Here is a 26,767-nt window from a genome sequence, read left to right on the forward strand (position 1 = left end):
TCTTAAATTCTAAGAAATGTATTCTAATATTTTTTTTTGAAAAAAAATTAAGCATGGCTTTTTAAACAATTGGAAGATTTTTAAAAATTTAACAGTTGTAATTAAAAAAAAAAAAACAAGTGATTGAGATGAGGGAGATGAAGAAGATAAGAGAAAGAAATAGGGAGAAAAATAAGGAGAGGCTCTTATTCACTTCATCAAGCATATAATTACTCACTATGTGTGTGTATATATATCAAGTTCTTAAATTCTACGACAATAATTACAATATAGAATCAAGGTACTGAAAACCGGACCGATCATTGAATCGGTCAAATTCAGGGGTCAGGGGTCATGGGTTCAACCGGGGGTCAAACCGGAGTCAGACCGGTCATAATAAAATAATATAATTTAAATAAAAAATGTATTAATTCTCAATACGTTCATACATATCCAAGTCTTAATATCTCATATAACATATAACAATAATTCTAACAATAATAAAGTATAACAACATTTCTATATTTTTTTAAAATAAGGTTAACTAAATGATAAAAAAATTTCAATGAGTTAAAATAATAGAAATAAAAATTTATTTTAAAATAAAAGATAATAAATAAAAGTGATATATTTTAAAAATTATTTAATTAAATAATTCAAATTAAAAAATAATATAATATAATATATATTTATACTTTTTGATTTCTTTTTGCTTCTTCCGTCCCTCATCTGACATAAGTATGATTTTTTTTACCCTATGACTCCTATTGACCTATCATTAATTATTATCATGTCAAAAATAAATATACATCTTGGTTAATTATTATCAAATTTTTTTTAAATTTCAACCCGCCCAACCCGCCTGAACCGAGGGGTTGGGCGGGTTAATTCGGGTTAATCCCGAGTCACCCAGGTTTAATTAAAGGAATCATAGAATACATCAACATAATGATAGAATATATAGCATTTAAGTGTTACATGCATTAATCATAGAAGACTCCCAAGAAGCTATTTATATGGTAGATTATCTAACTTTAATTAAAGGAATGCTAAAGGACAACCCTTAAAACGTTATGGATATTTACAATTATATCACAATATTTATAACAACAGTAATTTTTAACTTTAAAATATTCTGATTCTAAAAAATTATGGTTAGTTTCCATTTAATTCTACTTTCTATTTAAATTAGAATTTATTCTCACACGGGAGTTCCCTTACAATTCCGGCGTTCCCCAAGAAATCAATTGATTTCATACAAATAGAATGAGTACTTTTATTTTGATATTTATTGCTGCTACTATTAATTTATGTTTTTAAAACAATTAATATGAAACGATTTTATTTTAACAAAATTTTGCATTCCGCGGGTTGAATTTAATGAGTGCTGGTCTTTGTTATAAAACATTTTTTAAAAATATTTTTTTAATTCTTAATATAAATTATTTGATGTGATATTATTATTTTTTAATTTTTAATATTATTTTTATTTAACCTTATTAAATGTAATACAAATATAAATTTTTTATTTAAATATAAATAAGATGAAATGTTTATTGTATTTTTAAATAAAATTAATTACTAAACCACTGCCATTTAATTCTAATAAAATAGTTAGAAAAGACGTATCTTCAATGTCATCAGAAAAAGACACTGTCAAACAAACTCTTCGTCGCCACAAAAAAAAAAAAAAAAAAAAGGGATAAAGACAGCCTAAAAGAACATTGTCTATAAAAGGCCTTCCAATTTCTTCTGTTCTCATCCCATTCCCCTTCAAACTCGTCGAACCAATTCTCAGTTTCATCTCACAGAGCTTCAAATCACCAACGAATGGAACTGGAGACGAAGACGACGAGGGCGAAAGTAGAATAAACAGATCAAACTGTTCAATCTGTAGAGTATGGGTGAAGAATCGAGGAAGTGGGTTCTACTGGTGGCGTCGATATGGGTTCAGGCATTCACAGGGACGAACTTCGACTTCTCGTCCTACTCGTCGGATCTGAAATCGGTGATGGACATAACTCAGCTTCAGCTCAATTATCTGGCGGTGGCTTCAGACATGGGAAAGGTATTCGGATGGTGCTCTGGTCTGTGTTTGCTGTATCTTCCTCTGTGGCTCGTCATGTTCATCTCTGCGTTTCTCGGTGTTGCTGGCTATGGCCTTCAATGGCTCGTCATTCAGAGAATCATCTCTTTGCCTTATGTTATGGTCAGTACTCTGAACTCGTCTCTCATCTTCATTCTCTCTGATAGATATGCTTTGATAGACCGTCAGCTGGTTAATTCATTAATTGCCTATGAACTGTTTTATCACAGTGTGTGTGTGTGTGTGTGTTTTTTTTTTTTAATACAACTGTTTTATTAGTACTCTTTATAATAAATGGGTTAGGAGTGAAACGAGAAAGACAAATCGTTTTTTATAGAAGGAAGGGAATGGTTATTTTTATTAATACATGAAATATAGATGGAAATGCGTTGTAATTTGGATTTTTTGTCAAAAAGAAAAGGTCAATTTTTTTAGATTCAAAATATAATACAAACACTAATGGTCAAAACTAAAAATATATTTAAAAGAACCTGTATAAAAAACTATTATGTACATGATACGTAATTGACTGTTAGTTAAAAAAATAGCCGGTAGTTGGTCATTTGTTTTTCATTTAAAAGACAAAAGTTTTTACAGTACTTATTTTCCTCAGCTCATAAGTCTCATAGTTATGAGACTTGTATTTTTCCGAAGGAAATGTGTGAGCCTCTTGAAGCCACACAACAACAATCCTGACCGCAAGTTTAAATGGTGACTGAAAGTGGAGACAAATACAATTGTGTCCTTGGGACCCACAATTTTGTTTTAATATTGAGTCAACATTTAAATAAATTGCTTATAAAACTCAGAACAAGCACGTGGAGTGGTGGAATTTGATCCCACGTCTACTTAAAATGAGCATCAAATAAAAAAGAAAAAACAGGGAAAAAAGAATTTAAGTTTAAGTTAGATTGAATACAATTTTTTTATTAACTTTTAATCTGTTATGGTATGGATAACTTCTAATTTAAAAAAAATTGATGATAAACTTCTAAGAAATTTTAAATTTGTAATTAAGATGATACCAAGTTGTTAACTAGTACTTCATTCGTTTAAAAATGTAAGGTATTTTTAATTGAATTTCACTCCCGATAAAATAGTTACCTACTTTTCAACTAACCCTATCTTTCCATATTTATCCCTATTAAATACTCTACAATAAATATAAAGTCATTATTAATAGAGGTACTTTTGAAAAGAAGGCAATGATTGTATCTCAAAAAATTAAAAGTGCTTTACATTTTTGAATATCCAACTCTTTCAAACATACTTTATATTTTTAATAGAGGGAATATGTTATCAAATATTTTAGTTGATTTTAAATTTAAAGGAATTAAATATACGTAATATGAAATTCATGAAAATTAAGTAATAGTATTTAAAATTTTCTCCTTCGCAGCTTAAATTTCATGAGAACATCCAAGAAGGCATTGTTTTTTATGAAAATATTTTGTGAGAAATTTAATTTTTTTTGGTGTGTTACAATAAAAATTTTAATTTATACTCTACAAGTTTTAAAGATCGAGAGATTATTACATAAATATGATTAAGAGATTGTATGTGTAGATCTAAAATCTGATAAGATTTTGTATAATTTAAAATTATTAGCATTATATTTTGGCCAAAATAAACCTCAGCCTTTTTTTTTGGGGGATAAAATCTTGGTTATTTGCTTTGTTGCTTTTTAAATTATATGTTTGTTTGTAATTAAATTCATTCTTTTTATTTAACTCCAAAATGTTGTCCCTGTCATACTTTTCATTTTCAACTAATTTAATTAACTGAGACTGCGGTCGAACAAATTCCCTTTTGCACTCGTTATATTTATTTTAAATTAATTTATAGAAGATATTGGTTTAATAAATGTGTGTTGGATGGTTTTTTTTTTTTATATTTAATATTTAGTTTCACAGTTACGATATGATCTTCTCCTTTCTAATAACTAAATTTGCAATTTCAGAGTGAATGAATTTGAAACTCTCCTACACAATTTTTCCCTTTTACTTGTCATTTTATAGCCATATCTCTAAATAAATTAGTTAATAAATGGTGTAGTCTTTTGTAATAATATTTAAAATTATGAGATAAAAATATTTTACTGTATTTAGGAGTGGTTGGCTTGTTTAATAACTTAAATTAATTAATAATTAATGGATAATCTCGTCCTTATATACCTTTGTGACATTAATTGGTGTAACGTTGTTGGCCACAATACCTAACTGTTGAGATGATTCTTGTAAATCAAGAAATAAACGTGTTTGGTTGCCTTTCAAGATAGAATGCTTTAAATTTAAAACATTAAAAAAATAATAATTCAGCCACCCACCTCTTCCTAATTTTCTTTATATTTATCCACTATTAAGTGATATTCAATTATTGTTGTTGTTGTTGTTGTGCTGTGTCATGTTACCTTGCTTGGCTGGAAGTAGACGTAGTGTTCTTCATTCAGTTCAACTATTGTTATATGTTTATAAGTATTGACTTTTTCTGGCATGCATGACCTTAGAATAATTAACCATAGTCACTAGCATCTCTAAACAAAGCAATGACAATAAAAAATATGTCAACACGGTAATGATACTTAATTGTCATGAAATTTTTTATGTCAATAAAATCAAATTATATCAAAATAAAAATCATTTATATTATAAATTTTAATAATTTGATTTATTGAAAAAAGAAAATTTGTTTAGAAGAACATCATAGCACATAACATTTAATATATTTTAAGATTTTTGTTGTAATATTTAATAAAATTTGTCAATAATAATTCTCATAATCTCTTTTGTCAAATGTAAAACATATCCCATGACAGCTATAATTTTAAGAACTGAAGCAATTGAACTATATATAAGTAGAAGACTATGTGTAGAATTCAAATGAAAACTCCTTTTAATGTCTCCAAGCTTATGCATAATGTGCCCACTTTGGAGGAGGGAGGCAGAAATATATAACCACTATATTTTATTAAAAGAAAATTAAAAAAGTTCCGGGGGTCATGACTCTCCCTAGTCCCCATATCTCCACCCTTGATCATTACATCTCATCATCTCCACATAATGACAGACAATCTTGAACACAGTTTCATATAATAATAATAATGTTTATTTGTATATATAGTTTCATACTTGTGTCTTGCAGCACTCAATTCTTTTCAAGGGAGAAAAGTATTTCGCCACACCATAATTTAATTAATCGAGAATTCAATTCAACCTGGCAATTAAAATTTGATTAAAACCATACGCAGGTGTTTCTTTCATGCTTGGTCGCTGGTTGCAGTATCTGCTGGTTCAACACAGTGTGCTACGTCTTATGCATAAAAAATTTCCAATCAAGTATTCCTCTTGCACTCTCTATAAGCATCAGCTTCAATGGTGTAACTGCAGCTCTATACACTTTCATTGTCAACTCAATCAATTCCAGCGATGACACTCTCTACCTCTTGCTCAACGCCCTGGTTCCTTTACTAATCTCCTTTGTCGCACTCGTCCCAATCTTGATTCTCCGGCAGCAACCGGCGCATGCTCTTCCACCGTCTGACTCCATTCTCCGCCACGACTTCCCAGTCTTCATCAGCCTCTACATCCTTTCTCTCATCACAGGCAAGTATAAAACTCTTTTATGTTAAGAATGCTTGATGCTTGCCTACATTAGCAACATAATTAAAAATATTTAGTTAGAGACACTCTAAACTTTATATGTTCTTAATCTATTTTTTAATTTTTAATTGTGAAACTCCTTTGACTTCTTTATCTTTGGTATTCCTTCCACTACTTTTCATATTTTCTTCTTCTTGTTTGATCTTGTACTTTTTTCTTTTAGTCTTAGAGACCTCAAGTTTTTTCTTCTTCTCTCTTTCTTTTTAACTTCTTGTTTTTTTTCATCTTTCATTCATTCATTAATTCTTTTTTTCTTTTTCTTAAATATTTTTTTTGTTTTTTTCCAATTAAATAACTCATGATACTATATTAAACACTTTATATTAAGTATGTTTGACGGTGTTCTATTTTACCAAAACAACTTAAGGCATTTGGTTAAACATACCCAGAACTTTATATATTTTTAATATATTTTTTTAATTTCTAAACGAGGGATTTCTTTGATTTTTTTTATCTCTAATATTACAGGCATGTACCTCCTTGTCCTTGATACCATGACTTCTAGCACAACCTGGGCACGTATTATCCTTGTAGGAGCTGTCTTTCTGCTTGTGATTCCATTGTTCGTTCCCAGGATTGTGTATAGCCGTTTCGTTTCCTTGAGCTGTTGTCTGCGAAACTCCAGCTTCGATGATGACGATGAGATTGATAAAGGGCTGATTGGTGGTGGTGGTGGTGATGATGAAGATGAAGATGAAGAGGAAAGTGTGGTTTTGATGAGAGAGAATAAACTTAAGTGTGGTTTTGTGAAGGAGATGATGGAGAGGGACAAGATGAGAGTGATTTATGAAGAACATTCAACGAGGTTGTTATTGAGAAGGTTGGATTTCTGGTTGTACTATGTGGCATATCTGTGTGGAGCTACGATTGGATTGGTTTACAGTAACAACTTAGGGCAGATTTCAGAGTCACTGGGATTTAGTTCAGAGACTACTTCTATGGTATCGTTGTACTCCATATGTTCCTTCTTTGGTCGTCTTCTCGCTGCTGGCCCAGACTTCATGAGCAAGTATGTGATCAATACTATTTTAGTTGTTTATTTACATTTAGGTCAACTTTCATTTGGATCCTCTGCTAAAAATATTTCTTAATTAAAATATACAAAACTATTTTAAATATTGAGGCAATTGTATAGAACCCTTCATATTTAAATATTTAAAATAACTTTTTTAACCTACATTCTCTCCTATTATTATTTCTTAGCTATTTTAGTAAGAGAAATTGTTATGTCATATTAAGAAAAGACATGTAGTAGTCTATTGACATTTGATATAATCCAATAATAATAAAAAAAATTAAAAAGATATTATATATTAGCTTACATTACATGACACATAAGTTGCTACATGTTTTTTTCATAATATGATATGACAACTTTTGTTAGTTAGAGGACTAAGAAATAACTTAAGGGAGTTTGGGGTAAAAAAAAAAATAATAAAAGTTTATGAAGGTTAATGTTAAGCTTTTAAAGATGAGAGGGGTTTTGTGCAACTATTACCTCAAAGTTTAGGGAAATTTTATATATTTTAGCCAAATTTCTTTTAATTCCTTATTGTCACACAACCGAAAAGAGATAGACATATAATAAGGGGATTCACATTATTGTCCCTAATTTTATGATCTTGGTATATCCTTAGTTGAACACAAGGGGCTTATGTAATGTTTGGTAGGTACAAAAATAGTTTTTTAAAAAGAAAATGAGAAATGCACGTGTTTCATTTTCTTTTTAGGTTTATTTTTTATTTTCTTTTCGAAAATACTTTTTTGTACATCATACATTATTCTTTACTTTCTGTTAACTTAAAGAAGCCGTGACTCATGCATGAACCTAAGGATGACCCTGATCTTAATAATAAGTCCCATTTTAGAAGTGGTACTAGAAACCACAGTTACCCCTTTTAAGTTGTATGAACTGCAAGAGAATATATACTCTCTCTGGTCCAAAATATAAGTTTTTTCTCTCAATTAATTTTAGTTCAAAATATAAGCAGCCTCCAATACATGTAATTTTTTTTTTCATTTTATCCCTAGTATTTATTAATCTAGATCTTTATGTAAATTTATTTTTCATTCATCACGAAATGCATTAGTGATTAGGATTAAGGGTGAAAAGGAAAAACAATATATATTTTTTATGAGAATAAAAATAATTTTATTAGTATACAGAATTTTCCTAAAAATTGCCTATATTTTGGATTGGAGGGAGTAATTATTTATTTTATCTTCTTCAAAAGTTTAACATATATGAATCTTAAAGCTTGGTTTAGATAGAAAAGTGAGAAGACAATAAGAATAAGCGACAACAAAGAGAAGAAATTAAATTTATAAAAATAAAGGGTAACTGTAAAACAACTTAAGTGGAAATTAAAAAAACTTGTTGGCTTAGACGATGTGATAAAGTTTTTCATGTTTGCCTAGAAGCAATTCTAAAGCTGCACGCACTCTCTTTCTTTCTCTCCCCTCTCCCCCCACTTTTTTGCCTCATATGTGGAGTTTTCTAACATTAAATTTCTTGTATCATTTTTCATAATTTTTTTCTAATTTTTCTATAATTCTCAATTGTTTTATCCAGTTTATTTCTATTTATTATTTGCACACTTCCTAACAAGAACTAATCCACAAATGGTATATATACAATAATAATACAGCTGGAAGATACACTTTCCAAGGACAGGATGGTACACAATAGCCCTGATTCCAACACCAATCGCATTCGCTTTGCTTGCAGCATCATCTGGAAGCGAAGCATCACTGAAAATAAGCACAGGCATGTTGGGTTTAAGTTCTGGCTTCGTCTTCTCTGAAGCAGTCTCCATTACTTCTGAGCTCTTTGGGCCAAACAGTGCTCCTGTGAACCACAACATCCTCATCACCAACATCCCTATAGGATCATGTCTCTTTGGCCTTATTGCGGCTTTGGTTTATGACTCCAATGCTGATTCGTCGTCGATGGCGACACGTGGCATAAGCTGGTTGCTTGGCATGTCGATGTGCACTGGAAAGAAGTGTTACTTCCAAACTTTCATATGGTGGGGTTGTATTTCCATGGTGGGTTTGGTTTCAAGCTTGTTGCTCTTCTTGAGGACTAGGATGGCTTATGACAATTTTGAAAGATACAGAAAGAGACACAGAAATATGACACAGAACTGATTAGTTTTAGATAATTAACGTAGGAGGATGTGATCATGTTTTTTATTGATGTCCACAATTCCAACATATTGGATCAAAAACTGTGTCACGAGATATTTGAATGTGTAATGATACGTAAAACGCCATCGTTTATAAGTTTGCATTGTTAATTAAATTGATTTTTGGATCAAGAAAGTTATTAGGTGTGATACTATAATTGTCAAACTTTCAAGTTGACTCTATAAGTTTAACATTTTTAGTTTATAAAATTATGACAACTCATTTATAAATTCAAACTAAATATAAACTCCACTAAATTTACGTGTTTTGTCTCCGAGTTTATCATTTTTATGTTTTTGACTTATAAAATTGTATCAATTAATTCATAAACTCGAACTGATGTAAGCTTGTTAAAGTTATTGATTTTTTTTTTAGTTAAACAAGTTAAGTATCTACTATAAAGAATTCAGTTTATAAAAATTATAAAACCTGGTTCAAAGAAGAAAAAAATTTAAAAAGCAAAAACTAATATTAATAAAAAAAAGAAAACAAAAGTACCAAAAATAAGTTTTCTTGTTTTAAAATTTCTATGTTTTGTATGATAATTTATTAATTTATATGTGTTTAATTTCAATGATTTATATGTTAAATATATTTAAATCAAAATATGTTCATATTTTATATTGTAATTATTTAATAATAAATTTTTAATGGTTATTTATTAATAGAGATAAACTCTTACGAGTTTATGATTCAAGTTTGCAACCAGAGTTTACATTCCTATTACAATTTATATGTGTTTAATTTCAATGACTTATATGTTAAATATATTTAAATCAAAATACATTCATATTTTATATTATAATTATTTAATAATAAATTTTTAATGGCTATTTATTAATAGAGATAAACTCTTACGAGTTTATGATTCAAGTTTGCAATCAGACTTTACATTCCTATTAAAAGTTTATTTAAACTCGCGAGTTTAATAGCCTTCTAATACATAAAGTTTTAGAGTGAGTTCAATTACTTTCAAATGATTCTCAAACAAAAAAATTGAGAATTGATAAAGGACGTAAATTTATAGGCAAAAGAAATCATATACCTACATGCGCGTGTAGGCGCATGCGCACACACATATATTGTTGTTGGAAAATCTTGTAAAAAAGCCAATTATTGTTGGCAATAGCAATATAGAATTTGATCTGAATCATGTTTAACGATATTATTTTTAAAAATTATTTCAACACAATTGTCAGCAGTTCTCTAGGATTTAGCTAACCCTTCCTACAAAAATAGGGTGATAGAACAACATAGATATAAATAAGAAAGAAAGTACCTAGGATGAAGAAGAGAAGAGCTCAAAGACTCTTGAGCATTGCGTCGAAATAAGCATTGGATACAAGCTTATATAAGCCAAAATTCATGGGGGATTTAAGGACAATAAATACATATTAATGGACTTGAATATGATTAAATATGGCTTAATGAGCATTAAGGAAAACCGTTTCTGAATATTGTAATAAAATTAGTTAATAGTGATTAAAGTGCTTGACATCACATCTACTCGCACAAGCCCACAACTATATTGGCATGTTATTATGTGTGTAAACCCACTTCTTTTTTTAGCTTATTTACTTGATCTAATTTTCATCTTAGTGTATATACACTAAGGCTTCCTCAAGCTTGAGCAATATAAAACTTTTTTTGACACACACACAAACATAAAAAACTTCAACACACACATATATCCCACCTATGAAAACCTGAAACCCCCGTTTGGTATGATCATTGGAAAAAGATTCTTTTTGATCATGACATGCAAAATTTATCAAAATATACGATGGCGAAGCTACGACTCGGAACTATAGGGGTTGTAAGATAATTTATTTAAAAATTATACTTTTTTAGAAAATAATAATTTAACTGAAAAAATAATTACATTAGGACTAAAATTATAATAACATAAGTAAATTAATTATCATTTTTCTTTTTGAAAAATTTATATTGAACACATTGACATGATTTTTTCATATGTAAATATGCTATTTATATCTTATCTCAATAATTAAAATATTACATATCTAGCAAGCTTTTGAGCTCAAATATTTTTTTTATTTCGTTTAGAGGGTATAAAATATCAAAGGTATGGGATGTAAAATTATAAAATTTACTTATCCTACTTATAATTTTTTTTTCAAAGTGAAGGGGTGTATTTTGCATGCCCTCACTACAATGTGGCTTTGGCACATGGACAATATATATGCAATTTTTTTTATATCTCTGTTATCTTGTTAATCATAGTATGCAATTAATCTTTTCAAACCGAGGTGATCATTATATTTGTGAAGGTATATGTTCGGAATTCATTGGTTTTTCAATCACGAGTAAACCATGGTCAAACTAATCATGTAATTTTCATATTACAGCTTGGTTTAGTCATAAAGAGCACATTTAATTTCTTTCTTCATTGTGTACTTGAAAAAATACATTCTTTATTGAAACTCGAAAGATGGGTATAGAGATGTTGGAGAGTACAAGAAGGCCCATCAGAAGCAATAGGAGGCCCACGCATGTGAGACTAAGAAGTTCAAAGTTTCTGGGCCCAAGACTAAGTCAAAACGGATTAGCCTTGTTGATAGGGTTACTGCTGATTGTCTTTAAATCACCAGTGATACATAAATTTCTGAGATTATCTATTTATTCACAATTAATTTTTTATAGATTTATTATTAACCTTTTTAAAATTCATCATAAGTGATTATCCTTAGATTTAATCTAAGTGAGGAAACATAAATTCATAAAACTATTTATCCATTTGTAATTGACTTTTCATTAATTAATAAGTGACATACTTAAATTTACAATTAATTTTTATTTAAGTTTATGAGTCACATTCCATTGATTATTTTAATAGTTATTTATTTTTTAATTAAAAATAAATTTCATGGTCATTCCATGATATTTTAATAATTAGATGCCTTCAATTGTCATTAATACTTTACAAGATCTGTAATTGTTGTTTTCCCTATTTTTTCAAATGAATTGTTCTATTTTATTTTTTACATGTTTTTTAAATAGAAAGGAATCAACTAATGTTATTATTTCTTATTCCCAAAACTTATTCTGGAAAATGATTTCATAAAATTATTTAATTTGATCAACAAATATAAAAAATTATATATATTCATTTACTTCATCTTAGAAATTTTGAATGTCAACGGATATGCTATATAAATTATATGATCTAGCCTACCATAATTGGAAGATAATAAAGGTACTTATCACTACTAATTTTAACAATTAATTTTAATTTTCTCATTAATTCAATAACATGTTTATTGGTTTTTCTATGCAATGCCCACGACAAATAACATATAGTGAGGATTGTGAATATTGCGTCATGAGATCTTTTAATGACATCATCACTCATGGGATGACTGTAATCCCCGCTATGGTATGTATGTTATTTAGATTCAATTATATGTTATTATAAATTTTAATTTGCTGAAATAATTAACTTTGTTGTCACATTATATTATTGTAGTATTATCTCGATTCATATTGCAAAGAATTCAAGGATCATCACATCAATGAATTTATTGATGAATGGTGTAAGTACGTTTTCTAGCTGTGGGTAAAAAAAATAAGTGAATTGCACATTTTTGTTTTAGTTTTTCTCATTTAGATTTTATAATTTAGAACAATTTTAGTTTAGTATAGCAAACAATTTTATTTTACTTAATATTACGTTAAGCAATTGTATAGGAAATAAATTTTTTTATTTTAATAAAATTGTTAGTTTATTATAATTGAATTTAGTTTAGTATAATTATGAAATTAACTGGTCTGTATTTATATTATACTATTGTAAGGGGGCTGCAAGAAATGTAGCCAATGTATTTTAAGAAAATCAATATATTGGATGGTTATGTAGGATGACCATCCAATATAATGAACATATTGCATAGTTGTGGTCACAACTGTCTAATATTTGATAATATATTGAACAGTTATCATGATAATCGTCCAATATGCTTATTATATTGGACAGTGCTGGTAAACAACCATCTATCTAATATATATTTTACCTACACCACTCTTTTTAACAATATATTGGATAGGTCTTTAAACTGTCTAATATTATAATATTGGACAGTTGTACTAATCATCCAATATTTGTTTTATCAATATATGACGGTGTTACACAAGTGTCTAATATAGGCAAAAAGAATTGTTTAATATTTTCTTTTTTGTAGTAGTGATACTTTATATTGTCACAGTAGTTGTTAAAGTATCATTAATGTTTACAAACTGTCCAAGGGCCAAAATACGATCCCAACCACTAGTGGCAGGCAATTGCAAGTCCAAATTAATTAAATTAATTCATGAACCTTGTGCAAATGCAAATCCAAATTCAACATGTATGAAGAAAGGCAAATGTAGCAAGTACTTTCCTAAAACAATTGTTGATCACATAGTTGTTGAGGATGATGGATATTTAACTTACAGAAGGAGAAATGATGGTAGAACAATAATCAAGAATGGTGTAACTTTTGATAACAGATTTGTTGTACCTTACAATGCAAGGTTACTTGAACTTTTCCAAGCTCATTTGAATGTTGAGAAGACATATCAATCTACTTCCATAAAGTTCCTTTTCAAGTATATTAGCAAGGGAATGATTTTGTTATTGCTAGCATGTACAATAACAACAATGATTATGATGCTCAACAAAGGTTTGATGAAATTACTCACTACATCAATTGTAGGTATTTCTTTGCATGTGAAGGCTCTTGAAGAATATTCTCATATGACATACATGAAAGATACCCTCCTATAGAAATGTTAGTGCATATCATTTTCCTGACTATCAATCTATTGTTTACAAAGTAAACCAGAAAGTTTAAAGTGTTGTAGATAATCAGAGTATCAAACAATCAAACAGTCGATAATTATTGTATGGATGCAAAGAAATGATGATGATGGGTTTACAAGAAACCTACTTAGAGTTGCCTCATCACTATGTTTTTTACAAGTTAAGAATTTGAAAAGAATGACAAAGAGGATTTGCAGTAGGAAGACTAATAAATGCTTCTCCATCCCAAGGAAAATCATACTACCCACGAGTACTGTTAACCAAGGTTAGAGGTCCTAAATCATTTGAAGAAGTTTGGATAGTCAACAATGTTCAACAATGTTGTGCATTCGACATTTAGATTAGCATGCTATGCATTAGATCTTTTTGAAGATGACCAAGAGTATATAAATGCTATAAAGTAAGCCACATTTTAGGCATCTAGTAAATACCTAAGAAAATTCTTTGTAAGCATGTTGTTTAGCCATTGCCTCAGTCAACTCGACTTAGTTTGGAAGGAGACTTCTAACCTTCTATGTGGTGATTTTTTCTACATCCCTCATGCTAATTAGAACCATAGTGGTAAATATCTTTTTTCTTTTTTTGAAATTGGAAAAACTATTATTTTCCAAATAAATGCATAGAACTTATTTCCAAATAAATGCATAAAACTTATTAATTAAAATTCATTATGCATTTTAATGATAACTTTGTAATGACTAAAGTAGATATATTCAATTTTTCTAAAAAATCTGTATACAATATAGTAGCCAATAAATAATTCAAATATGCTTTTTTAGGTGTACAAATTTCACATGAAGAGAAAGAAAATAGTATACTACTAGAAATAGAGAATTCTTTATAACCAATAAAAAATATCTTGATGACTTCCCAACAATGCCTCAACCTTTAAGGAATTGCCGACATGATTCTTGAAATCAATTGATCATTCAAGAACTCAATTTCAATATTCAACATTTCAAGTCTGAGTGTGAGAAATATAGCAAAATGTTGATTGATGAATAACAAATAATTTACAATGAAATTATTGGAGCAATAATAAGGAATGAAGGAGGATTATTCTTCATTTATAGCTTTGGAGGACTAGAAAGACCTTTTTGTGGAATGCATTGATAGCACACATTAGATGCAAAAGGAAGATTGTTCTCAATGTTGTAACAAGTAGAATTGCAACAATTCTGTTGCCTTCAAGAAGAACTGCTCATTCAAGGTTTGTTATTCCCATTAATGTAAATGAAGATTCAATATGTAATATCTTTCATAACTCTCTACTAGCAAACCTTCTAAAGAATACAGATTTAATATGGGATGAAGCACTTATGATCAAAAGACAATGTATAGAAACATTTGACAAGAGTATGAAGGATATAATGAGATCCAATAAAACTTTTGGAGGCAAGGTTGTTCTAATGGGTGGAGATTTCAGACAAATTTTACCTATAATACTAAAGGAAGGTCATGTAGAAGTTGTTAACTCAACAATTAATTATTCTTATATTTGCTATCCTTGTAAGTTTTTCAAATTTACCAAAAATATGAGACTCAACACACCTGCATCTAAAATGGAGAAGGAAGAAATTGAAATCTTCTCAAAATATAATGATTGCTAAGCATAGGTGATGGATCCTTAAGTCTTCTACACCAAGGTATCACAAAAATTGAAATCCTTCTTGAATTGTTGATTATGAATTAAGATAATCCAATTGAAGCAATAGTTCAATCTACTTATCTTATGTTGCTTGACAAGTTCATTGAACTAGAATATTTCATTGAGAGAGCACTATTGGCTCTAATGCTAGATATAGTTGAAAAAATAATAATCATGTGTGTGTTTTGCTTCCTGGAGATCAAATTGATTACTTTAGCTTTGGTTTTGTTGAACTCGACCACATAAAAGCTCTCTTCTTCTATATTCAACAATTCCATTATCTTACTCAATTATGATGACTCTGCGGATTGTGACCTTAACTTAGATGCTTCTGAGGGCTTCACAACATCAAACTTGACTATGGCGGCAGCAGTGAAAGCAGCAACTTGGATGTTATGAGAGGAGCATGAGGCAAGTCAAGGGAGGATGACAGCAATCTAGGAAGTTAAGAATGGCCGATTTGCCTTTGATGGATAGAGTGGTAACATTGTGGGTTTGAGCAGTCATTTTTAGGGGGTGAAAGTGTTGAGGTAGATGTGATACTTCTGACAAGGCTCATGAATCTCAGTCACCTATTTTACTTAGCATCACATTTGGACTCCAATTCATGGTAGTATGGGAGCTTGCTGGTAGAAGAGGAGGAGAAAGAAGAAGGGAGAGCAAAATTACTCCATTTTTAAAACTTCTAGAGAAAATAAGCTCCAAACAAAATTTCAGGATACCCAAACACCCATGGAAAAAAATTTCAAGGCAAATATGCCATTTAATTCTTGGTTAAACTTCAATTTAATAATTAACATTTTTTATATTTAATGGTGAGATAAAAATGTTCTCTTTTAAAAAATTCGAGGCAAAAATAATTTAAAAAAAAAGTTTAGGGTATCAAACGTTTCTAGAGAAAAAGTTTCAAAGTAAATTTGCCATTTAACTCTTTAAAATATTATGATTCTACAAAAGTTATGGTTTTGTTTCCATGTAATTCTACTTTCCATTTAAAGTAGAATTTATTCTCACGGGAATTCACTTACAATTCCGGCATTTCCCGACGAATTGATTGACTACATACAAAAAGAATGAGTGCTTTTATTTTAATATTTATTGCTCCTACTACTAATTTATTTTTTAAAACAATTAATATAAAACGATTTTATTTTAACAAAATTATGTATTCCATGATTGAATTTAATAAGTACTGGTCTTTATTATAAAATGCTTTTTTTAAAAAAATTTAATCCTTAATATAAAGTATTTGATGTGATATTATTATATTTTTTTAATATTATTTTTATTCGAACTCATTAAATATAATACAAATATAAAAAATTATTTAAATATAAATAAGATGAAATGTTTATTGTATTTTTAAATAAGTTTAATGACTAAATCACTGCCATTTAATTCTAATAAAATAGTTAGAAAAGACGTGTCTTCTGTATCATCAGAAAAAGACACTATCAAACAAACAAAACAACAAACCCTTCATCGCCAAAAAAAAAAAAAAAAGCATAAAGACAGCTTAAAAGAACATTCTCTATAAAAGGCCTTCAAATTTCTTCTGTTCTCGTCTCATTCCCCTTCAAACTCGTTGAACGAATTCTCAGTTTCATCTCACAGTGCTTCAAATCACCAACGAAACGAATTGAAAACGAAGACGACGAGGACGAAGGTAGAATAAACAGATCAAACTGTTCAATCTGTGGAGTATGCGTGAAGAATCGAGGAAGTGGATCCTACTGGTGGCGTCGATATGGGTTCAAGCATTCACAGGGACGAACTTCGACTTCTCGTCGTACTCATCGGATCTGAAATCGGTGATGGACATAACCCAGCTTCAGCTCAATTATCTGGCGGTGGCTTCAGACATGGGAAAGGTATTCGGATGGTGCTCTGGTCTGTGTTTGCTGTATCTTCCTCCGTGGCTCGTCATGTTCATCTCTGCGTTTCTTGGCGTTGTTGGTTACGGCCTTCAATGGCTCGTCATTCAGAGAATCATCTCTTTACCTTATGTTCTGGTCAGTTCTCTGAACTCCTCTCTCATCTTCATTCTCTCTGATAAATGTGCTTTGATAGGTCATGTGGTTAATTCCTTAACTGCCTGTGAAATTTTTTATTACTCTGTTTTTTTTTTTTACAACTGTTTTATTACTCTTTATAATAAATGGGTTAAGATTGAAAGGAGAAAAGACAAATCATTTTTTTATAGAAGTAAGGAAATGATTATTTTTATTAATACATGAAATATGGATGGAAATGTGTTATAATTTGGATTTTTTGTCAAAAAAAGGTCAAATTTTTTAGATACAAAAAATAATACAAACACTGATAACTGAAACTAAAAATATATTCAAAAGAACATGTAAGTACAAGCTAACACACAAACCACAGAAAATAATAGAAACAAACAAAAAGAAAAACAAAGTGAAGTCAACAAACAGAAAACAAGAATTACATTGTATGGTTTTTGTTTTCAAAAATAAAATTAAAAAAATTAAAAAAACTTGTTTGGATGAGTGTTTTGAATTTAATTATTTTTAAAATTGTTCTTATTTTTTGTTTTTAAAAAACAAAAAATAGAAACATATCAAAAGTTTTTCATTTTATTTTTCTTATGTTTAAAGTAAATTACATTTGCTTATTGAAAACTATAGTTAACTTGATTAATAATTATCATAAGCTACTACCATTTGTCGCCAGTGACCATCGACTGATTTTTAAGTTTAAAACTGTTTTTAACTTAATATAATTAAACAGATTTTTTTCATTTTGTTTTAAAAAACAATTTCAAAAACAGTATAGTCAAACAATTTTTGAATAGCAATGAAACGAAACCAAAGTGTGTTAACTTTGTTTAGTGTAATTTTATCATTTATGTTCTGTGTTTGAATTCAGTTTCGTTTTCTTATAATTCCTTCATTTAGATAATATTGGTCAGTACTTTTCTTTTGGTCCTCTGGAAGTCTGGATGAGTTTTTCATTTAGCAAATATGCATGGGTAAGAAAAAAAGGTTACATTTAAGTAGTTAAATTTTAAAATATTTAAATCATTTTTTAGTAGCATTTTTATAATGAAAATATTATCAAATTGTTGGTTTCTGTGTACTATTAAATTTGATGGAAAAACATATGCAGTTAATTTCTTCAACAAATTACTATAAATTTATTTAAAAATAAAATTATAAGTGTTATAATGTTTAAATGTAAATCAATACATAATTATGACAATATATACAATAAAATTTATAATAAGTCACTATTTCAAAAAGCATGAATTATATGACTCATTCCTCATGAATTGTATTGAAAAATATAAATATTGTTTCGATTGATTATTATTCCTTTAAAATTGATCATTCATTTTTATCCTTAAAATAATTATAATTTATTCACATAACTTTATGTTAACATTTTAAATATTTATCCATTTATAACTAAATTATTAAAAATAAAAATAAGATGGCATGAAAGTTGCCCTTAATTGCTGAATTGTTAAATTCTAATTTTTTTTGTCGAAGAATATTTCTTATATTTAAATTATTTGTCCATCAGTTAGTTAATTTCCATAAATACCAAAAATTTTATCCATTATTATTTTATATGAATGGAGATTTAATTGCATATTTTTATTGTATAATTTTGTCGCTTGTTGGATAAAGATTTTGACTGTATAGATTTCCAAAAGTTTATTTATTTTTTAATTATTTTAATTCAAAATAAGTCAATATAAAATAAAAATTATTCTTTAAATTTATATAATATCCGGACTAAATTCCAATGATTCCAGCTTTTAAATTAAACAAACACAGTGACCTAAGGGGCTTTATAGAGATATTCACGAAAGCCAAGAGAATAGTATTTGAGTTCTCTTCCCAATAAAAAAAATAAAATAAAGTTAGGTTATTGAATTAATCATGAATTTTACCGAATCGAACGGTTAGTCTAACTTGGAAAGTGAATTATTATGTAGATGATACATAATTGACCGTTAGTTGAAAAAATAGCTGGTTGGTGGACCCAGAAAAAAAGAATTATTATGACATTTTTTTTCATATAAAAGAAAAAGTTTTTACAGTGCTTTTTTTTTCTAACTCATTAGTCTCATAATATGAGACTTGTATTTTTTTGGGAAAATCAGTTAAGGAAATGCGCGAGCCTCTTGAAGCCACACAACGACAATCCTGACCGCAAGTTTAAATGGTGACTGAAAGCGAAAACAAAAACAATTATTCTTTGGGACCCACAATTTTTGTTTTAATATTGAGTCAACATATGAATAATGGTTAATATATAATTTAAATTTTAAATTATAGATTCATGTTTAAATTTTAAATTTTTAAAAAATACATTTTAAATTTTAAATAATTAAAATTAAAATAATTTTATTTTTATTATTAAGCTTAAATAAATGATTGTTTAAATAGGGCTTAATATGTGATTTGCACTAAATAAGTGTAAGAAGGAGAGAGAGATTGAAATTTGATGAAAATAACACATTTGACCTTAATTTTTAAAAGTTAATACATGTTTGTTGAAATTTGATAGTGAAGTGAAATTGCCTAAATTTTAATTATTTTAAATTTAAAATGTACTTTTTAAAATCTTATAGTTCAAATAGTCCCTAAACTTATAATTCAAAATTTAAATTGAATATTAACCCTTTAAATAAATTGCTTATAAAAAATTCTACAGATTTTTATACCCTCAGAACAAGCAGGTGGAGTGGTGGAATTTACTCCCACATATACTTAAAATGAGCACCGAATTAAAAAAAAAAACAGAGAGAAAAAAGAATTTAAGTTTAGGTTAACTTAAATTCAATTTTTTATTAACTTTTAATTTTAATCTAGTATGGTATGGGTAACTTCTAATTTTTTAAAAAAATTGATAATAAATGTCTGAGAAATTTTAAATTTGCAGTTAGGATGATGCGAAGTATGCCATTAAACATTTTTACTTTACTTTAAATTTAAAAGAATTAAATATACATAATATAAAATTTATGAAAATTAATTAATAATATTTAAAAATTTTTTCTTTCGCAGCTTAAATCTCATGAGAATATCCAAGAAGACGTTATTTTTTACGAAAATATTTTGTGAGAAATTTAATTTTTTCTTGGAGTGTTACAATGAAAATTTTAATTTATACAAGTTTTAAAGATTAAGAGATTATTACATAAACATGATTAAGAGATTATATATGTAGATCTAAAATCTGATAAGATTTAGTATAATTTAACCTTATTACCTTTATATATATTTTGAAAAAAAAACCTTAGCTTTATATTAAGAAAAAGAGAAATATTATAAAAAAGAAAATTTAATTCATTGCCCATAGATTCCCACAGAAAAATAACAAGTAAGGATCTCATAAGAAAATTAATATCAAATTAATTTTTTTTAAAATTTTAACATTACTGAACTATGGAAAAAAGAGTTATGAATTTGGAAATTTTAGCTGATCTTAACTTGATATTAATTTTTTTGAAGGTTTTTATTTTTCATTTTCCTAATTTTCTTTGTCGCTTTTTGCTTTAAATATTTCTTTGTAATTTAACTTCATTCTTTTTATTTAACACCAAAATATTGTCTTTGCATACTTTTCATTTTCAGCTAATTTAATTAGGTGACGACTTTGGTCGAACAAATTCCCCTACGTACTCGCTATTTATTTTAATTTAATTGAAGACATGCATTGGTTGAACAAGTGTGTGTTAGATGGAACAAGATTTATGTAATTAACCTTACATGTTAATAATATACTTTTATTCAATCAAATTAATATATATATATATATATATATCTTTTAATGTGTTAATAATATTCTGGTAAAAAGTTTGTTATACAATAAATAATCTATAAAAGATTCATATATTTTTGTTTAATTAAAAACAAATATCTTAAATATATAAGGTTAAGTATATATTTTTTTATTTTTTATATTAATATTTTGTTTCACAGGTACGATATGCTCCTCTCTAATTAACTAAAGTTGCAATTTCAAAATAAATGAATTAAAGTCTCTCACACGCACGAATCTTTGTTTTTTTTTTTTCCTTTTACTATCATTTTATAGCCATATCTCTAAATAAATTAATTAATAAATCGTATAGTCTTTTGTAATAATATTTAAAATTATGAGATAAAAATATTTTATTGTATTTAGGAGTGGTTGTCTGTGAAATAACTTACATTAATTAAGAATTAATGGATAATCTGAATCTTTCCTTACAGTCCGCATGTAGCTTATGACGACATTGGTGCAAAGTTGTTGGCCTCAATACCTAACTGTCAAGATGATTGTTGTAAAGCAAGAAATAAATGGGTTTGCTTGCTCTTCAAGATAGAACGCATTAAAATTTAAACTTTAAAAATAATAGTTTAGCCACCCAGTCACCCACCTTTTTCTTAACTTTCTTTACATTTATCCACACTATTAGGTCTCTTATTCAAATATTATGATGACGACTGCAGTGACGAATTCAGACTTGTCAACATGGGAGGGGGGCATTTGAAACCATAAAAAATATGGGGAGAGGGAAAACTAATTTTACATTTTTTACGAAAAAAAATTTAAAAAAAATAAAAAAAATATATGAAGGAGCATTAATTGGGGGGGGGGGGCGCTTGCCCCCTCTGCATTCGTCACTAATGACGACGACGACGGCATGATGTTACGTTACCTTGCATGAAGTATAGTCAGCTGAGTTTTGTTCACTCAATCTAACCATTGTTAATTAGTATTTTGTTAATTATTAGTTAATTTTAAATTTTTTAAATTAACTCATCGCGCTCTCTTTAGAAATATATGTTTATATTTTATAACAAGCATTGACTTTTTTTGCATACTATTAAAATAATAATCAACCATGAATCTTTATTAAAAAAGTATTTATATTTAGTATTCAGATATATGTTAATTGTTTTTAATAAGAGAATACTTATAAATAATAATAAAAATAATCAACCATGTAATAATCACTAGCCTCAGCCATCAAACATAGGATAATCTTGGTCATTAGTTTCATAGCTCTCTCTCTCTCTCTCTCTCTCTCTCTCTCTCTCTCTCTCTCAGAGACAGGATAACTTGCTGACAATTCACCCAGGTGTCACTATCGAAATTTACATGTGTACCTGTAATTGTCATTCCTATTGTCATGTCAGATTATTTTATTATATATTCATTACAATATATAGAAATTCCTTCCAAAAACAGTTGTTTTGCCTTCCATATTGGTATATTGCAGAGGTGGCTCTTTTCATGCTTGGAAAATCGTCCATCTAGTTAAATGATGAGATGATCATAAGGAATGCTTGGACCTATTTCGTTTGTTTGTTTTTTTAAAACTTATTTATATAAATGTTTTGAATTTAATTAATTCTAAAATTGTTCTTATTTTTTATTTTTTAAAAAGAAAAAATAAAAACATCTTAAAATTATTTTTATTTTATTTTTTATTTCTAAAAGAATTATATTTGATTATTAAAAGTTACATTTATCTTGACTAATTATTATATCACAAGGCATTACCATTAACTACTAGCAACTATCATTATTAGCTGATTTTTTTAATTTTATAACTGTTTTTAAATAAACACAATCAATTAGAATTTTGTTTGTTTTGTTTTAAAAATAATTTTAAAAATTATATTACAATATATGTTTTAAAAATAAAATATTAGAACATAATCAAACGTGCCCTTGGCTTTCTACTTTTTGGAACTCTTGACTTCTTTTTTTGTTTTGGCACAACCTTAAATGAACCATATTCATTACTCATTAGCATCTCGTCTGATCTCCACATAATATCAGACTATGTTGAACAAAGTTTCATATGATAATATCGCAAGCGCGCACGCACACACACACATATAGTTTCAAGTATTTGGCTATACCATAATTTAATTAATCGAGAATTCAATTCAACCTAGCAATTAAAATTTAATTAAAACCATACGCAGGTGTTTCTTTCATGCTTGGTAGCTGGTTGCAGTATCTGCTGGTTCAACACTGTGTGCTACGTCTTATGCATAAAAAATTTCCCATCAAGTATTCCTCTTGCACTCTCTCTAAGCATCAGCTTCAATGGCGTAACTGCAGCTCTATACACTTTCATTGTCAACTCAATCAATTCCAGCGATGACACTCTCTACCTCTTGCTCAACGCCCTGGTTCCTTTACTAATCTCCTTTGTCGCACTTGTCCCAATCTTGATTGCCCGGCAGCAACCGGCGCATCCTCTTCCATCATCTGACTCCATTCGCCGCCGCGACTTCCCAATCTTCATCGGCCTCTACGTCCTTTCTCTCATTACAGGCATGTATTAAACTACTCATATTAAGTATGCTTGAAAATAGTCTATTTACCTAATTAGTTTGAGCCATTTAATTTAACATACCTTAAACTTTATATATTCTTAGTCTGTCTTTTAATTTCTAAATATGAGATTTTTTTGACTTTTTTATCTCTAATATTTCTTATATTATTTTTTTCCTTTGATTTTTTATATTTTCTTTTTCTTGCTTAGGCTTGTACTATTTCTTTTAGTCTCAAAGGCCTTAAGTTTATTCGATTGATATTTGGTTAGATACACACACCCAAAACCTTTTATATATATATATATATATATATGTTCTTAATCTATTTTTTAAGTTCTATACGTGGGACTTTTTATTTCTAATATCGTAGGTCTCTACCTCCTTGTCCTTGAAACCATGACTTCTAGCACAACCTGGGCACGTGTTATCCTCGTGGGTGCTGTTTTTCTGCTTGTGATTCCATTGTTCGTTCCTAGGATTGTATATAGCCGTTTCGTTTCCTCAAGCTGCTGCCTGCGAAACTCAAGCGTCGATGATGATGATGATGAGATTGATAAAGGGCTGCTTATTGGTGGTGGTGGTGGTGATGATGATGACGTTGATAAAGGGCTGATGGGTGGTGGTGATAATGATGATGATGATGAAGAAGAGGAAAGTGTGGTTTTGATGAAAGAGAATAAACTTAAGTATGGTCTCGTGAAGGAGATAATGCAGAGGGACGAGATGAGAGTGATTTATGAAGAACATTCAACGAGGTTGTTGTTCAGAAGGCTAGATTTCTGGTTGTACTATGTGGCATATTTGTGTGGAGCTACCATTGGATTGGTTTACAGTAACAACATAGGGCAAATTTCAGAGTCATTGGGATTCAGTTCGGAGACTAATTCCATGGTATCATTGTACTCCATATGTTCCTTCTTTGGTCGTCTTCTCGCTGCTGGCCCAGACTTCTTGAGCAAGTACGTGATCAATACTATTTTAGTTGTTTATTTACATTTAGGTCAACTTTCATTTGGATCCTCTACTAAAAATTTCTTAGCTAAAATATATAGACTTTTTTTGAAATTTGAGGTAGTTGCATAGAACTCTTTCATCTTTAAATATTTAAAATTAACATCTCAAAACTTTTTATTTTTCTTTTACTACATACTCTGCTGTTTTTATTTCTTACATGTTTTACTAATAGAAGTTGTTATGTCATATTAAGAAAAGATATATAGTTGTTTATTGACATTCCATATAGGCCAATAATAACAGAAAAAATGTAGATAAAATTTTTAAAAAGCTATTATATATTAGCTTACATTGAATGACACATAAGTTGCTACATGTTTTTTTCTTAATGACATGATAACTTTTATTAGTCAGATAACTAAGAAATAACATAGGAAAGTTTGTTATAAAAAAAAAGTTTAGGGAGGTTAATTTTGAAATTTTAAAGGTAAGAGAGGTTTTGTGCAACTACTACCTCAAAGTTCAGGAAAATTTTGTATACTTTAGCCTTTTTTTTTTTTAAATTCCTTATAGTCCCACAACTGAAAAGAGATAGACATACAGTAATGGGATTCACATTATTGTCCCTGATTTTATGATCTTGGTATATCTTTGGGTGAACACAAGGGGCTTATGTAATGATTAGTAGGTATAAAATTATTTTTTCAGAAAGGAAATGAGAAATGGAAGTGTTTCATTTTCTTTTTAGGTGCAATTTTTATTTTCTTTTTGAAAAAAGTACATTTTTATATATCAAACATTATTCGCTACTTTGTGTTAACTTAAAGAAGCCGTGACTCATGAACCTAAGGATAACCCTGCTCTCAGTAATGAGTCCCATTTATTATTTGCACACTTCCTAACAAGAACTAATCCACAAATGGTATATATACAATAATAATGCAGCTGGAAAATACACTTTCCAAGGACAGGATGGTACACAATAGCCCTGATTCCAACACCAATCGCATTCGCTTTGCTTGCAGCATCATCTGGAAGCGAAGCATCACTGAAAATAAGCACAGGCATGTTAGGTTTAAGTTCTGGCTTCGTCTTCTCTGAAGCAGTCTCCATTACTTCTGAGCTCTTTGGGCCAAACAGTGCTCCTGTGAACCACAACATCCTCATCACCAACATACCTATAGGTTCATGTCTCTTTGGCCTTATTGCAGCTTTGGTTTATGACTCCAACTCCGATTCAACATCGACGGCGACACGTGGCATAAGCTGGTTTCTTCGCATGTCGATGTGCACCGGAAAAAAATGTTACTTCCAAACTTTCATATGGTGGGGCTGTATTTCCATGGTGGGTTTGGTTTCAAGCTTGCTGCTTTTCTTGAGGACTAGGATGGCTTATGACAATTTTGAGAGAAATAGAAAGAGACACAGAAATTCGACATCGAACTGATTAGTTTTAGAATGTGGGAGGATGTGATCATGTTTTGTAGTGATGTCCACAATTCCGACATTTATGATCAAGCAGTGTCACAAGATATTTGAATGTGTGCTGATATGCAAAACGTCGTCGTTTATAAGTTATTAGGTGTGATACGTAATGTTTTTGATCATGACATGCAAAATTTATCACAATGTACAAATGGGGAAGCGAGGACCCGGAACTATAGGGGTGGTAAGATAATTTAATTTAAAAATTCTACTTTTTTTAAAAAATAAAAATTACATAAGGATTAAAATTTTAATAATATAAGTAATTAATTATCATTTTTTCTTTTTGAAAAATTATATTGAACATGTTGACATGGTTTTTTATATGTAAATATATTTATATCTTATCTCAATCATTAAAACATTAAAACATTACATATTTGAGCTTTTAAGCTCAAATATTTTTTATTTTGTTTAGAGGGTGTAAAATGTCAAAGGTGTGAGATGAAAAGTTGCAAAATTTACTTACCATATAATTTGTTTCAAAGTGAAGGTATATGTTCAAAATTCATTGGTTTTTTCAATCATGAGTAAACCATGGTCAAACTAATCATGTAATTTTCATATCACAGCTTGGTTTAGTGATAAAGAGCACATTTAATTTCTTTCTTATTGTCTGCTAAAACAAAATTC

At 28.8% G+C, this 26,767-nt stretch overlaps 2 protein-coding genes across 3 annotated transcripts; both read left to right on the forward strand.

Moving 5' to 3' along the window:
• Positions 1-1,730: 1,730 nt before the first annotated feature.
• Positions 1,731-9,048, forward strand: LOC129290457 (protein NUCLEAR FUSION DEFECTIVE 4-like). The gene is made up of 4 exons (XM_054927230.1): positions 1,731-2,188; positions 5,313-5,667; positions 6,193-6,733; positions 8,373-9,048. The coding sequence occupies exons 1-4, from the start codon at positions 1,880-1,882 to the stop codon at positions 8,872-8,874; spliced, it is 1,707 nt and encodes a 568-aa protein (XP_054783205.1). The 5' UTR covers positions 1,731-1,879; the 3' UTR covers positions 8,875-9,048.
• Positions 9,049-16,934: 7,886 nt separating this feature from the next.
• Positions 16,935-26,208, forward strand: LOC129291494 (protein NUCLEAR FUSION DEFECTIVE 4-like). Of its 2 annotated transcripts, none has more exons than XM_054928869.1 (4): positions 16,935-17,392; positions 23,339-23,693; positions 24,066-24,654; positions 25,595-26,208. In XM_054928869.1, the coding sequence occupies exons 1-4, from the start codon at positions 17,084-17,086 to the stop codon at positions 26,094-26,096; spliced, it is 1,755 nt and encodes a 584-aa protein (XP_054784844.1). In that variant the 5' UTR covers positions 16,935-17,083; the 3' UTR covers positions 26,097-26,208. The 2 variants fall into 2 exon arrangements, with proteins under 2 accessions (XP_054784844.1, XP_054784845.1); XM_054928870.1 differs by having other exon boundaries at positions 16,979-17,392; positions 23,478-23,693.
• The last annotated feature ends 559 nt before the right edge of the window (positions 26,209-26,767 follow it).

Source organism: Prosopis cineraria, unplaced genomic scaffold (assembly GCF_029017545.1).
Source record: "Prosopis cineraria cultivar Desert tree isolate PC_DT_omini unplaced genomic scaffold, ASM2901754v1 PC13, whole genome shotgun sequence".
NCBI lineage: Eukaryota > Viridiplantae > Streptophyta > Magnoliopsida > Fabales > Fabaceae > Prosopis > Prosopis cineraria.

Excerpts from the sequence above, each read along its gene's own strand:
- LOC129291494 (XM_054928869.1), top strand. The coding sequence starts at position 17,084 with ATGCGTGAAGAATCGAGGAAGTGGATCCTACTGGTGGCGTCGATATGG. Across the intron at positions 23,694-24,065 it reads CGTCCTTTCTCTCATTACAG|GTCTCTACCTCCTTGTCCTT; the intron begins GCATGTATTAAA and ends CTAATATCGTAG. Across the intron at positions 24,655-25,594 it reads GGCCCAGACTTCTTGAGCAA|CTGGAAAATACACTTTCCAA; the intron begins GTACGTGATCAA and ends ATAATAATGCAG.
- LOC129290457 (XM_054927230.1), top strand. The coding sequence starts at position 1,880 with ATGGGTGAAGAATCGAGGAAGTGGGTTCTACTGGTGGCGTCGATATGG. Across the intron at positions 5,668-6,192 it reads CATCCTTTCTCTCATCACAG|GCATGTACCTCCTTGTCCTT; the intron begins GCAAGTATAAAA and ends CTAATATTACAG. Across the intron at positions 6,734-8,372 it reads GGCCCAGACTTCATGAGCAA|CTGGAAGATACACTTTCCAA; the intron begins GTATGTGATCAA and ends ATAATAATACAG.